General features: G+C 44.1%; 1 protein-coding gene across 2 annotated transcripts; it reads right to left on the bottom strand.

Annotated features, from left to right (window-relative positions):
• Window positions 1–2,431: 2,431 nt before the first annotated feature.
• On the bottom strand, window positions 2,432–13,044 carry ZIC3 (Zic family member 3; the record flags this gene model as incomplete). Of its 2 annotated transcripts, none has more annotated exons than XM_081080973.1 (3): window positions 2,432–2,581; window positions 10,581–10,744; window positions 11,833–12,892. In XM_081080973.1, 3 exons carry the CDS (start codon window positions 12,890–12,892, stop codon window positions 2,432–2,434), a joined length of 1,374 nt encoding a protein of 457 aa, XP_080937099.1. The 2 variants fall into 2 exon arrangements, with proteins under 2 accessions (XP_080937099.1, XP_080937100.1); XM_081080974.1 differs by lacking the exon at window positions 2,432–2,581 and adding an exon at window positions 9,562–9,741 and having other exon boundaries at window positions 11,833–13,044.
• Window positions 13,045–14,902: the final 1,858 nt, after the last annotated feature.

Genomic DNA, 14,902 nt, shown 5'->3' with positions numbered 1-14,902 from the left:
GCCTGTGCGTTGAGCATCTGTCCCCTGGTGGTCAGCACACGTTATAGCTACCAGTGGAACAGTTGAATGGTCAAAAGGTCACTTAGGCTTTTATATATTTAGAAAATAATCAGGGTATCCTTTTAAAACATAATAAAAACAAAAGTATGGTTATAAAGCAATAAGACTGTTAGCTGTTGTTTGTTCTGGTTTTATCTTAAGTAAGGCAATCACTTAGGGAGTCCATAAATTTATTCTAAAGATGCTGACATTGGTAAAAACATTTCAGACTTCTATTTGGGAATGGCTTTCAGAACTAGCTTCCAAGCCTCACAAGAAAATCAGTCTCATTACTCTATGGTCTCACCCGCTTAATGCTAACATAAATTTAGTAGTGGGAAACTGAATAATTTAAGATATCATAAAATTTAATCTTTTTGTTAAATGCAGATGCCAATTTTCATGTAAAATTGTCATCTAATTTAAATATAATAAGAATAAGTCTGTTGACTAAAGTAAAAGTTTTATCCAATTAAAGGTAAACTATTAAAGAACTGTTTACAGATCAGATTGTTAAATACACAACTTATTTTTATCTAATAATACGTGTATTCAATAGAAGATAATGAACATGCATTTAATAACATTTTAATTTTATGTTTAAAAATTCATATCTAGTGATTATGCTTATGAAATACTGTATTTCTTATATGCCCTTAAGTCTCCATACATTTTCTGAAAACTGCATTAATTTGCACCCCAGTATAAATCACTATATGTTTTTAGTAAAATATTCCATAACATTAAAATTAAGAAACTTCCCCAAAGCAACAAAACAAAAGCTACCTACAAGAAAAAAAGAAGGGAATTAACATTTGACTCTGTGCCAGGCTCTTTGTGGACATTTTCTTGCTTATTCTTAGAATAAACCTAGGAGATATTATTATCATGGTGCAGCTGACCCATACAAAAATTTGTAATTTACATTTTCAAGGATCTTTAAAAATAATCCTTTTACAATGCTACACTGTCTGTTTGAAAGAACAGTTTTCTGTTTTATTTTTTGTTTTGTTTTGTTTTTACTTGTTTTTCTTATAAACAAAAACTTCTACCAACATCGTTATGGGGGATACAGAAGTGTAAAGTTTTAGGGAGCTAAGAATCAAAGATTCACAATCTTTCTTACTGGCCTGTACTCCTACTCTCAAAATAAATTAACATAAAAAATCAGAAGGAGATGAGTAGTTTTTCCTTTACTTAAAAATTACAGTATCATCAGCCTACTTAGCAGAAATTTCAATAAAACTGGATCAAAAGAATCAATCGCAATATACTCTATCAGGCTGCAATTTTATAACTCATCATGGCATAATCATGTCAAATAAATACAATGATGGCCACTCACAGATTAGATTAGATTACAGATGTTAAATTTAAAATGAGAAATCAAGTATCTAGTGTTCCAAGAATTTCTCTCTGAAGTATCTTCATCTTGTCTAACATTACAGTTAATTAATAACAACTTGTGTTTTAATAATACCTATATTCCATGATTTTATGAGTGTTCTAATCAATGGTTGAAAGTTGTCTGCTCCATGAATCGCTTTGAGGCTTCTGAATAATGTACATTTAATGTGCTATGCTGCAATGTCTTTCCTCTCCAAAGGCCTTCCTTTCTCCTTTGAGGTAATCTTCATCTTTGTCTTTCCCTCTCTTTCTCACCCAAATAGTGGTGTTCAAATGTTCTTTTTTCCTCTCCAAACTCTTTCCTCCAGTTATTCCTTCTAATCACCCTAATCAATCCTTGACTCTGAATTCTTCCCCTGAACTCCCTAGCACCTGGTTGAGTCCCTCCAGGAAAATAGAGCTCAAAAAGTTGATTGGGATTTGATGAGTGGGCTATCCCCCACCCCAAGTTTATTGCTCAGTGGAAGTCCAGTTATATTATAAGAAATGTGAATAAAATATAAATTGTTGTCATTCAACAGATTAATCAAGGTTATTTAGGGGCTATAATTGTCACTGTAATAAAACAATAATCACAAAAATAATTTAAATGTTTTATTTAGGTCAAACAACAGTTGTAGGGATCCTGAGTATTGCTTTTTGAACACAAACATATAAAATTAATAAAACAAGCATTCATATTGCTAGTTTTAAACATGTGTGGAGTGCAAATTATTTGAAAGAGAATTTCAACAAGGTCAACACAATGCACGAGATAATACATACTGGGTAATGAAACAGACCAGTCTTCACCTCCATTGTCCAATTCATAATACAGGGTGGGGGCTTTTTTGCTTTTCATTTCACAAATGATTGCTCAACACAGACTGAATATACCAAAAGAAGAAAATAGTCTTTTTGTATCTAAGGAAGAAGCTACTACTCTTAAAATTATCACTTCAAGGTAACAGACAATCAAATTGATGTGGTTTTCTTTGAAACCTCATCAGTAAATCATTTCTTGCACAGTAGGTTCGGCATTAACCCTGCATTTAGCATAGGTAGTGTTATGGAGGGCTGGCTGCTGCATACCAACATCAGTATCAAGTTCTTCATCAGGAATTAGAGACTGTCCCGGATACCAAGCAGGACAACACTGGCAAAAGAACAAAAAGTGAACTGCAGATAGCTCAACACAGGCTACATTTACTCTTAAAAATTTTAATAAAATGTTACTGGATGTTGTTTCAAATGGTAGTTTATAATAAAACATGATGGAACCTGTTATTTTTAACACTTTATATTTCAAATGGTCTTTCATAGGCTGGGCTTTAATAAAACACATTAGATAACATGTACATTCTATTAAGGATCAAATATCATAAACTTGCCATCTGGTGAAGGTTATTTTTATAGTTGCTGTAAAGCTCACATTCATCAGATTTGTAAACAGGTTGAACTACCATCACAAAATTGTTTGCTTTGGTAAATGATTTTTAAAAAAGATATTTCTTTAGTTTTAACAATTTTTTAAAAAAACATGAATTTCTCTAATCTTATTCAAAGAAGTTTTGCTCTTATGTTAAGTTACTATTAGTTCAAATGCTCTGCACTCCCTCATTTAAATGCTTTCTGCAAAATAAGTGTTTTTCAAGCTATAAATTTTAATAGTTATTGTAGAAACAAAACCTCAGTGGGAAAGGCAGTGCCCTTTGGCGTCATCATTCAACTATGATTTCTACCAACTTATCATTCATCCAGTTTTGCAGAAATTCCATTCACTTAACTCCTCTAAAAATTGACCAGACTTTTATCATATCAAATGATCCGAAGAACACCACAGGAATCCAGTGGAGACAGTTCACCAGTGCATCTTTAGCTAGATTTTAATTTTTTTATTGGTGAAAGAGAGAGAGAGAGATGCATCAATCTGTTATGACCTATTCATGTACTTACTGGTTGCTTCTTCTATGTGCCATGATAGGAGATGGGACCCAAAACCTTGGTGTTTCAGGAAGATGCTCTAACCAACTGAGCTATCTGTCCAGGGCTTAGCTTGATTTTAAAGTCAAATTAAGAAACAATCTCCCTTTTTTAGTTCTTAAAGAGACAAACTGCCTAACCATTAGCTAAAGCTTTTTCAAGTGAATGAACTTTTCACTTTTCACACTTTTTGTACCAAGAATTTTTTAACCAGGAAAAATCTCAAAACTCAGGGTTCAAACTACAGCATGGAAAAATAAAGTATACAGCAAGCACCATCTACTTCCTTTGATCTCAAGATGTCAGTACCATGGTCCATTGAGGGAGTGGAGGGGAGTGGCTGAACCCAGAAAGGAAAGTTTACCCAAGGGGGGAAAAGGAGAAAGATCTATTTGATGGCAATTTCAAAACAAGTTTTCAAACTGTCTGCAGCACCCTTGACTTGAAGGAATCACACATAAGAAAAGGGAAGAAAATACTACAGCGCATGCTTATTTTAATTGCCCATGGGTTTCCAGTAAAGTATGGCAACTTAAATGCATATTCCGAATTCTTGCTCCAAAGCCTTATTCTTTGTGCACTGAAAAGGAGGAAAGACAACCCCATCAATTGTTCTCTGGAGATAAAGGCACTGTTTTGTAGATTTTCCCCAGATCTGGGCCAGCATTTCTAATGACCTGCCCACCCACCTGGGGTCCTCTCCAAAGTGCCCTACAGGAACTGCCCCACACCTTCAGAAGCCCAAATGCTTGACAGGAATCAGCCCCAAGAAGGTTGCCTTTTCGTGTAGCTGTTGGCCTTCAAGAACCCCCAACCTGAAAGAATTTGTGCTTCTTATTTTCCTAGAGGAGCCAGAGGGTTGATACCTACAATTTTTAATCCTATATTTTAGTGAATCTGCAGCATTTTTCTGCGGAGTAAAGACAAGCTCAAGATCCCAGAGCAATCAGAAAGGTTCTTTCACACTTTGCATTAAGGCAGTTAGTTAAGCAAAGTTGGATTGTGGCCTTTCTATTTTTCTTGTTAAGACCACCAGCTGTTAGAGCACACACGAGAGCTTCGACAGTTCCATTTTTCATAGGCCCACGTTTAAATGAGATATGCAGAAAACAGAGTTTTGGCAAAGGTGCCTATGTGATCCGTTCATGGGCCTCTCCATTGTCCTAGAAGAGAATATAGTGTCTGTCCAGTCATTGATATTTGTGGAATCTCGACCTTTGCACTATAATTCAAAATAGTATGCCCTCCCCCATGGGGGTCCGGAGGTTTTAAGTCGGGACTGGAGGGTGAGGCAAGCTCTGGAAGGTTTCACATCTAAGCCCCCCTGGGAAACCCAACCCCCAGAAGGCTAGCAACTTCTACCTCCCAGAATGCCCTGGAAGAAATTCTTTGCTTCTGTTTTTTAACAATTTTGCGTTTGACCGCCACGACCCACATCCTCCAGAGAGGCCTCAGAGCTGTGAAATAACAAGGGAGTTTAAACCAGAAGACAGTTTTTCAGCCCGCAGTCTGAGCTTTGCTGCGCTCCGCAGGGGTTCGCATAAGGCCGCCACGTTCACGACTCGACAGCCGCCCCAAAACCAATTCCCCTTTTCCCACACGCCTCTCTTCTTTTCCCTCCTGGCTCAGTGGAGGCCGCGTCGCTGCAAAGGCGCTTTCAACTCTGGCCCCCACCACCTCCCAGCAAAATCCGACCCGACGGCTGTGGAGTGTGCGCCTGCGCGGGAAGAGGGCCCGGGAGTGGGGAGGGGGTGGCGGGCCCCCAGCCGGGGCTAGAAAAGGCTGGAGCGACGGGAAGCGGGGGAGGGGTCGGGCCCGGGCTGAGCCTCCTCTTTCCTCCCAGCAGGTCCCGGCTCAGGCCCTGGCTGAGCTCACATGTGTGCGCTAAAAACTCACTTCAAAGTCTGTTTTTCCCCCGCACAGGGACAGCCCTTCGTGCGGGCCTCTACACCCCTTCCAATCCATAGCACTGCTAAGAGATTGGAAGGTCGAGGGAGAGTACACTCGTTTAAGAGCAGTTTTCGGGTGTACAAGTACCTCCCTCCCTCGCCTCCTCCCACCCCCACCTTAAGAAAACGAATGGATCACAAAGTTTGTGGCCAACGCTACGCAGTGGCCTTCGGAGCTCACCATTGTTTGGGCTCGTATTGACCCCAGGTCCGGATTAGGCAGAGACTGATTCCTGCTTTACAGCCCCGTCAGCCTAATGAGGCCGGGAGGCGATGGGGCGCGAAGCGTCCTCGAAGCCGGGGCGACCGCCGGCTTACGGCCGCCAAGCGCCCTGTAGGTGGAGGTCAAAGGGTCAGCGGGCCAAGACCGCAAAGAGAATTGACCAGAGGAAATGAGGTCCTCCCCCCCCCCCCCGCACCCCCTCGGAGCTTTGGCTGGGACTTGCAAGAACTTGGTCTGGATAGGGAACCTGGGTGCTCCGACTTCCAGAACGGTTGGTCTCATCGCGGGACAAATCCCGACTGACTAGAGACTTGAGCCTTCAGAGTCAGACATCCCGAGAGAAAACCATCCAAGCTGCCAAGCAGAGAACCGCTCTTCAGGGTATGGACACGCCGGTGGCGATTCTTTGAGAAACTTAAGTGGAAAGAGGCCCTTGGACTTTTTTTTCGTATGTTTGAGGGGAGGGTATTCGGGGGAAGAGAGGGAGGCAGGGGATAAGAAGACAGCAGGCAGCGAGAAAGGGGGAGGGGCAAGGAATCCTGAACACAACTTTCCTGGAAGGCTTAGTGAGCAGAGGCTGTCCCCGCTGGCTCTCAAACCCTGGAACTTGCTAAGACTGCCTACCTCGCTTAGCCTGGATCCTGATCTTTAACCTTCCAAACTGAATAAAGGCCAATTTTCTGTCTGCGTGGAAACATACACTTCCCCCTTCCCGGCCCAACAGTGGAAATCTTAAGCTAAACCACCCATTTTTGAAGGTAATAGACTTTTAACAAAGATCTTACCAGAGCAAGAATGAAATTAGTGGTATATAATAATTAGAGGCCAAATGACATTCATGTTTTCCAGCTGAGCCATTTTTAGGGTTGTAAGGTTTTGTTTGTTGGGGGGGGGGGAGGGGAGGTGCTTATTCTTTAAAGATATTTCCTGAAAATTCAAGAGTGTAAATGTGCATGCCCAAAGTCAAATTATAGGAAGAAAATCTGAAAAGTTTTCTACTTTTCTTTGTAAAAATTGACAAGAGCAAAGGACATAGACTATGATAAATATGATGCTACATCCAAATTAGAGGAAATTGTGTATAGGGGTAAAACTTTCACATTATCTTAATATTGGTTATCATCATTGTTAATTGTCATTTTTTTTTTCCTCTTAGGACACAATGCTTTATTGTAAAGTTTTTGGTTAAATAATTTCAAGCTTACTCAGGAAAGATGAAACTCTTATTTTTGTCTTCTAAAGATGTATTTAATATTCATAAGGGGGAGAAGAAGCTAGTTTCTGAGAGAATCTTGCATCGAACCCATCACTCTACTCCCATTTAAGATTAGGTTTAAGTTTGGGTGAGGGTAGAAAAGGAATTCATGAAGAAAACAGTGAACTGTTAAAGTTCACTGAATATTTCAGAAGAAAAACACCATTTAGACTTCAGTTTGAATATGTTTTCAGCCAATCTTATGAGTATACACTTCCTGAAATTTTATTGAGCATTTAACACTCTTTGGTTTGGAGTGAAAGAAAAATCCTGAAATAGGAATTTGATCCAGTACCCTCAATGTCAAGGTCAAGATTGGAATGTCTGGGGTAGGAGTTGTATGGTATACTGACCAGGTTACCTGCTCATCATTTGTGAAGTCATCCCAATCTCTGTTCATGGCATTCAGGCCTTTGCCTTCTCTACTGGTGGAGGAAAGTGCAAAAAAAAAAAAAAAAAAAAAACCCTTCTCCACAAACAAAAAAATCATACCCAAAGCAATTTGCAATTAGAAGCTATGAATAATTAACTGTCTGTTGATAAACATCAATAGATAACTTAAAATAGACTGCTTCAACTGTATCCAGGGAATCAAAATTTCTTTTAATCATCAGTTCTGAGCATTTCAATTTAAGGTTAATTTATTTAAACATTTAAAAATTCAGGCACCAAATACAAAAATGTTATAACATAAATAAGATGTGCCAAGACTTTATTTCTTTAAAAATAACAATAAACAAAATTCTAGAATTCAAAATGATTATGTATAATACCAAATTGACTATCACCAAAAAACCTAGATCATTGCCCCTTCAAGAGAAGGAGGGTACTTAAGCCTATTCATTACATTTCTAAATTCTTTACAATTCGTTATCTCCACCATTCTATTTACTGATTTGCAAGCTGGTTATTCATGCAGAGATTGGGCTCTAAATATTAAACAGCCCCCTAAGTTAGTAAAAGAAGTCTTAATTCTCTACCCACTCCAACCCCCCCAAATAGTAAGCAGTTTGTTTTTCATATAACTGTAAAAACTGTTTGTCCAAATGAGTTGCTTCACTAAAGATTGAATGGATTGTTAATATTTTATTACAAAGCAAACAACCATTTTTCATTGTTATTGATTTTAATGGAAACAATGTTCTTAACATCTTTGCCTACAAACCATGAACTTTAAAAATACACATTTTGCAAATGAATTTTCTTTTCATAATATAATTTCAGAACTGCTGCAGTTATTATACCACTATAAAAAGGTTATGAATAATTGTGAAAATTATGAATTGAACTATATACAGTAAAACAAATCAGACTTTGCCTTCCCAAATTTTAAATGGACTATGGTTTATTTTTTAAGAAGCACTTTAACCTTAAGTAAGCAGGCTCAACTGGCCTTACTCATCACCACTGTTTCAGACATGCTTACTTTTGAAAATATATAGATAGCTCGGTAGATGTGATAGGCAGATTAGGTAAGTCATAGATACAAACATATATAGGTATATGGGTAATCTCTCGATAGAATAGAAGGACATGCATCCTGCTGAGATGTTCATTTTTATGTAAGTTAATAAAAAAGTAAGGGACATAAAACTCATTAGGTTACCTCATGTTTATATATGTAGGGCAGGGATGATTAAATCCAGCTTCTCAGTCTTTGAAGTACAAGATTGAGATGTCATGGCCACTAACTGAATTGATCAGTAATTTTTGATTTGCATGCCGAAAATTGGGGACAAGCACATTTAAACTCGCAGTTAAAGAACCATCTGAGCTAGAGATAAAGAAAGGAGGATCTTACCAGATGGAAAATGACACTGTAAATAATCCATACCACAGTAGAAAAATAATATAACAATTAAAAAAGGGATCTGAGTTATAAATACCAACAGACAAGATTCATTTGCTCGCATCTCCTCTTTTTAGGAGGCTGTTACAAAACAAGAGAAAGGAGTCAGTGGTTCAAAAGTTGTAAATTTTGTTCTTTCAAAACAATAAAATTTAATGCTAAAGCAGTTATAATCAAAAGCTGTACAGAATTTGTTAGAAAACACTTATCCATAAATATTGTTCAGTTCCCGGCACTTGTAGCAATAATTAAATTACAACGATAAATATGGCATCAATGGGTATGTATTTACAAAAAAAAAGTTATTACAAAAGGCAACTGTATACTAAATGTCACAATCTGTGTAGAGTAACATCACATCCTCATCCTGAAAAAACACTGACCAACAGTTTTGACCCCATTAGACAAAAATACATTCACAAGAGTAATGCTTTGAGAAAAAGTTCAAGACATAACAGGACTTTGGCACGGTTTAAGACTGTGAGAGTTTAAACAATCACCACTAAGGCGAAGAATCAGCTTAACATCACCACCACCAAGCCTTCTATAACTTCCTCTCAGAAAAACAAGACAAGTGTTAAAATGAACTGAAGGAGTTTAGGGATGGGGTATGCAGACAGCATGAGAAAGGGGAGAAAAAGCAGTGAAAATATTTTTTTTTCATTTTTCAAATGCCAAAACATGTTTCCTAATCCTGAGAAAGGGCATGCCTACTTTTGGATCTTACCCAGAAACCTTCCTAGACAATTACAATGAACAAGATGTAGCCCTATATATGGCCTCTTGCCTTAAAACTCCATTTCCATTTGATTGGTCTCAGTTTTCTTTTTAAAATACATTTGGTCCATTTTATGGTTAACAGGGTTTGTGTTTGTCCTCAGACGTACCATTCGTTAAAATTGGGAGGAAGTCCAGGGTTGTGGCTGGTGCTAGTTTGAACTGCAGAAGGGGGTTTAGTGGTATCTTTACTGTTTGCAGAAGCTATAGCGGGTGGAGTGGAAGATTCATAGCCTGAACTGGCAGCAGGGGAGGAATCTGACCCTTGAGATTCATGAACCTAAAATTAACATGTATATATTATAATGAATATAATTCCAACCGGCATTGTGCAAGTATATACAAGACCAGAATTCAAGCACAGTACGAGCAAGACCTCCCAGTGTCCCACTTAAAAGAGAAACGCTGCTGATTTTGTTGGCTTGATTTTAATTTCTATATTACCGATGTCTAGAAACCCCGGGGTTGTTCACCAACACTTTTATTCCTAATATTGGCATGTGGAAAAGGGACAAAGCGCTGTATTATTCATACTCCTTCAAAGGTGCTTTCTCCGCGGATGGAGTGGGATAAGCACTTGGTCTTTGGGGACACATAAAATACTCCGGGCCCAGATTTCACCAAGCCCAGTTTGGCTTGGGAAAGCAGGTACAGAGAAAGGTGGCACAGGCGCCCTAGACGCTGCAAGGTCTCAGACAACTTCATAGAAATCAGACCTCGCTTCTGGGCACTATTGTTTTACGGAAAGCGGGAGAGCCAATGAACCACCCACCCCCGGGTTCGGCGCCGGCACTCTAGTTTCCCACTGCGGGCTGAGCCGGGAAGAGGCGACCGCCGCAACCTCAAGCCCTGGCGAGCTCGTTTAGAGCTTCCCAGTAAACAACTGATTGTCGCCCCCCACCACCACCCCCGCTGCCCCCCGCTCCCTCCTCCTCCCCACAGTGCTCTCCCCCGCCCCCTCCAGGTTCCTAAAAATGGGTTCAAGGTGTCACCGCTGGAGCAAATGGGATTTAACGTGGAGGATACAGGGTTGGCATCGCGGGCGCTTCCATTCCGCGGCCGGCCGGGTATCGGGCCTAGTGTTTATAAACCACCGACCGCTAATAAAGAGGTAATTACCTTCATGTGCTTTCGCAGGGAGCTAGGGTGCGTGTAGGACTTGTCGCACACTTTGCAGATATAGGGCTTGTCCGAGGTGTGCACGTGCATGTGCTTCTTGCGGTCGCTGCTGTTGGCAAAGCGCCTGTCACATCCTTCAAATTCACATTTGAAAGGTTTCTCACCTGCAAAAGGTAAAAATGCAAAGGGGGGAAATATGGTCAGGGCCTGGAGCTTCCTGGAGCGGAGCAGCGGGAGACGGAGCGCCCCGCGATCTTCCAGGAGAGGGAGCGGCTGTAGCATCTCTTTTCCCTGGAGAAAAACGGAGAGTGCTGGTTAAGCCTACTGATTTGGGAGTGGTGCGCGGGGTGGGGCAGGGCTGGCCCAGAACTTGCGGATCCCTTTGTTCTCGCTCAGGATAGGAAATCACCAGGCTCCTCCAAAGTTTCCCCCTAAGTTGTGGTTCCACCCTACCCAGCCCAGGGTTCCCAACGCGCAGCCACATTCTGCCACTGCCTAGTGGATGTAACCAATTTTAGGCGGCACAATGAACCGGGACGTACAATCCCATTTAGTTCCTTCTTTGTACCTGTTAATTTGCCTTTTTTCAAATGCAGCGATTTTGCTAAACTCAGTATTAGAAAACTTGGTTCGTCGTACTTAACGTTCAAAAAGAAAACTATATAAATCCAGGGACTCCAGACAGTTTACAAGATGTTCTGAGCAAGCCACGAAACTGACGCCTTTTCTACGTTAGCTTTCCTCCCGTAGGACTGAATTGAACCTGGAACTCCAAATAAAAATAGTTTGACAAAAGTATCAGTCATTTAATTAGGAGATGTGCCAATCACGGGTAAAAAAGAGCGGAAGTAACCGAAAGTTAGCTTTCATTAGCATTTCTATGGTTGCTTTTCCCAAATGTGTGCTGAAAGCTAAATCGCTTGTAAGCAATAAGCTCTCAACACATTCGTAGTCCCTTCCTAGTAACCCAGAAAAGGAGACAAAAAGAGGCGGCGCCAGTTTGTCCCTGGACGCGAGAAGGTTCCAATTAGTTCCAAAGACCAGAGTCGTCTGCCCGGGAAGTTAGAAGTAGGCAAAAGCGCCGCGGGGCGTGAAAGGCGGGCGAGAGATGGAGGGACACTGACAACCCTTCCTTTCCCAAAGACCCTGGAGGGGCGCCGCCCCTCTATTTGGCCATCACCCCTATCGCTGTACATCGGCTCTATGGCACAGTGTAACGATGAATCCCGCGTCCGCCTCCCTTTATCCTTACCTGTGTGGGTCCTCTTGTGGATCTTGAGGTTCTCGGAGCGGGCAAAGATTTTTCCGCAGCCTGGGAAGGGGCATGGGAAGGGTTTCTCGCCCGTGTGCACTCGAATGTGGTTGACCAGTTTGTACTTCGCCTTGAAGGACTTGCCCTCTCGGGGACACTCCTCCCAGTAGCAGACGTGGTTGTTCTGCTCTGGGCCCCCCACATGCTCCATGGTGACATGTGTCACCAGCTCGTGCATGGTGCTGAAGGTCCGGTCGCAGCTCTTCTTGGGCCGGTTTAGCTGAGCTTCGTCGACCCACTTGCACGACAGCTCCTGCTTGATGGGCTGCCGCATATAACGGAAGAAGGCGCCAGGCCCGTGGTGGGCCGCCACGTTCACGCCCATGTTCATGTTCATGGGGCTGTAGTTAGGGAACTGCGCGCCGGCCGTGTAGGGGTCCGTGCGCGGGCTGGCTACCGTGCGGTACGGGTCTGCACGGCCAAACAGTTCCCCTCGCAGCCCTAGGTGGACCTGGTTGTTGTCCATGTGCCCGGTAGGCGACGGGTGCCCGGTGGTCTGCTCATGCAGCCCAGGGAAGAGCAGGTAACTTGATGGTTCGGGAATGCCAGCTGGAGCGTGCAGACCGCTAGCGGAACCAGCAAAGAGCGCGTGCTGCCCGCCACCCGAGGCAGCCTCGCCGAGCCCGGAGCTGCGCTGTCGGAACAGAAAGTCACGCGTGGAATTGAAGGCGGCGGAGGCTGCACCGCCATAGCTGGGCACCTGGCTGGTGTGGTGATGGTGGTGGTGGTGGTGGTGGTGGTGATGGCCCAGGGCGTTGGCGTAACCCGAACCCTGTGGCATGAATGCAGAACTCTGGCCAGAAGATAGATCGTGAGCCGCGGCGGGGCTCAGCTTGAAGGCAGCAGCAGCGGCTGCGGCGGCCGCGTGGGGAGAGTCCCCGAAGGGGCTCAGCCCCATGCCCGCCGGCTCGCGGTTGGGCATCTCGTGGTGGCGCGGCGCGCCGAAGCTGCCCACTCCCAGCCCGGGGAACTGTGGGCCTCCGTCCAGGAGCATCGTCATGGGTGGGGGGCGTTCTGGGCACTGGCGATCCGGCTGCAATGAGCGATGGTGCGGGCAAAGGAGATCTCCGAAGTGCTGTAGTCGGAGAGGGGTGGCGGCAGTTGGACACAGCCGGGAGACCCCCAAGGCAGTACCAGGGGCTGCAACTTTCCGTCGCTGCGAGTCTCCTGCAGAAGGATAGGAGGAAGGGAAGTAGTAGAAAGAGCTGGAGTGGGGAGGAGGGGGGAGGGGAAGTGAGGAGAAAGATTCTGGGAATAGATCTGGTTTAACAAACTAACTGGCGCGCACAAAGAAAAATAAGCAAAATAACAAGTGGAGGGCGGAGTTTTCTAATCCTGTCCCAGGCACCCCTCCTCTCCCAGAGAGCACAACCGAGGGGCCAGGAGGCTCCCTCCACACGGGCCTCCGGGCTGGGCTGCGCTAAATAGTAGAGCCAGCTCACAGCCAGCGGGCAGGAGGCAGGTTCGGTCCGCACTGCTCGCTGCGCGAGTCCCAGCCTCTTCGCCTCCAGGGTAATGTCCTTGGACTGATAAAGTCAATCACTCACTCCTTTCACATAAACCGAGCGGGAGGCCGTGAGGCGCGCGCCAATGGGGAACCAGCTAGCGCCCGGTCACCTGACCCCCGGCCCTGCAGTCCATTGGCCGCCGCCACACTGATTGGCAGCGCAGAGTTTGGAACATGGCAGCCTCCTCCAAGCGACCGCCTCTGATTGGGCCATGGCCGGGCTGTTGGCAGGTGAGGTGGCTGAGGCCGGGCGCCCGCGAGTGGGCTTGGCCAGGCTTGCGCTGCTGTAGGGAACTGGAACCAGGCTCCAGCCAACTACCGGCGGGGCGGAGCCAGGCCTCTCCTCCTCTTCACTCCGTCCTGAAGCGTGCAAGCACCCCTCTCGCGCGCAGTACCCGCTTTGACCAAATGAACTCTTTGCCCCTCGAGGATTGTTCCTCCGTCGGAACTGTGCTCACCACCCCGAGATTGTTCCTCCTCATAGGCCGCAGGGCGCCTATCCCGAGGCGCGCGCAGCAGTTCCAAGCTCAAGGCCCACTAGCTGCTCCCTCCCCACACACCACTATGGGCTTTGAAGGTCTCTAGAGAGACTCCGGAATGAGGCTGGCCAGCTCGCCGTCTGTGCGCTGAGCTGCTGCTGCCTGTTCGATACCCAAACAAGGAGAAACGATTACAATTACAACTGATTCTCTTCCCTCTGAACCCAGCGTTGAGTCTTTAGTTTGTGCGTAATGGCCATATTTGCCGCTTCGCCCCCCCCCCCCGCACCTTCCCCCACGACACACCAGACAAACACGGCAAACACATATAACACAAACACACGCACACAGCCGGAAACGTGCACGCAACACAGTAAACACTAACACACCACAGTAAACACACACACAACTAAACAGTAAGCATACAACCCAGTAAAACAACAAACTACACACAACAAATACACGCATTTAACACAGCAAATGCACACACAAATGTTAAATATGCACAGAATACATTTAGCCGATGTACACAAAACATGTACACAAGAAAGAAAATACACACATTGTAAAGTCATTGCAGTTCTCAAACCACAGGACTAATTAGCTTCGAATTCTCAACATTTTCAAGAGCAAAAGTTGGGGGCCAGAATGAAGACTGTGAGGTAAAATTTTACCCCCTCGGAACAGCTAAGAGTTTGCTCTCTTTTACTTCTACCCGGAGCAGCAAGTGGACTTCTTTCCCCTTAAGAATTTACTTTCCAGGATTGTGTGTGGGATCACTACCCCCTCCTGTCTGGTGCAAGGTCTTTCTGGACATAATGACCAGTTCAGACAAGGCTATAAATCCACTTTTTTTTTTTTTTTTTGTCGGGCAGGGCATTTGCAAAGAATGCAGGAGAGTGAGAGTGGAAAGAAAAGGCCGAGAAAACGATGGCTGTGATTGTCACATCCCTAACAGGGCCAAGCCCCAAAGTCTGAACCTTGAGGCTGCCTCACAGCCTGGCCCCCATCTCTCTGTAGGAAA

This window comes from Myotis nattereri (genome assembly GCF_964212035.1).
Source record: "Myotis nattereri genome assembly, chromosome: X".
Taxonomy (NCBI): domain Eukaryota; kingdom Metazoa; phylum Chordata; class Mammalia; order Chiroptera; family Vespertilionidae; genus Myotis; species Myotis nattereri.
Note: the sequence above shows the minus strand (reverse complement) of the source record. Positions and strands in the feature narration are given on the sequence as shown.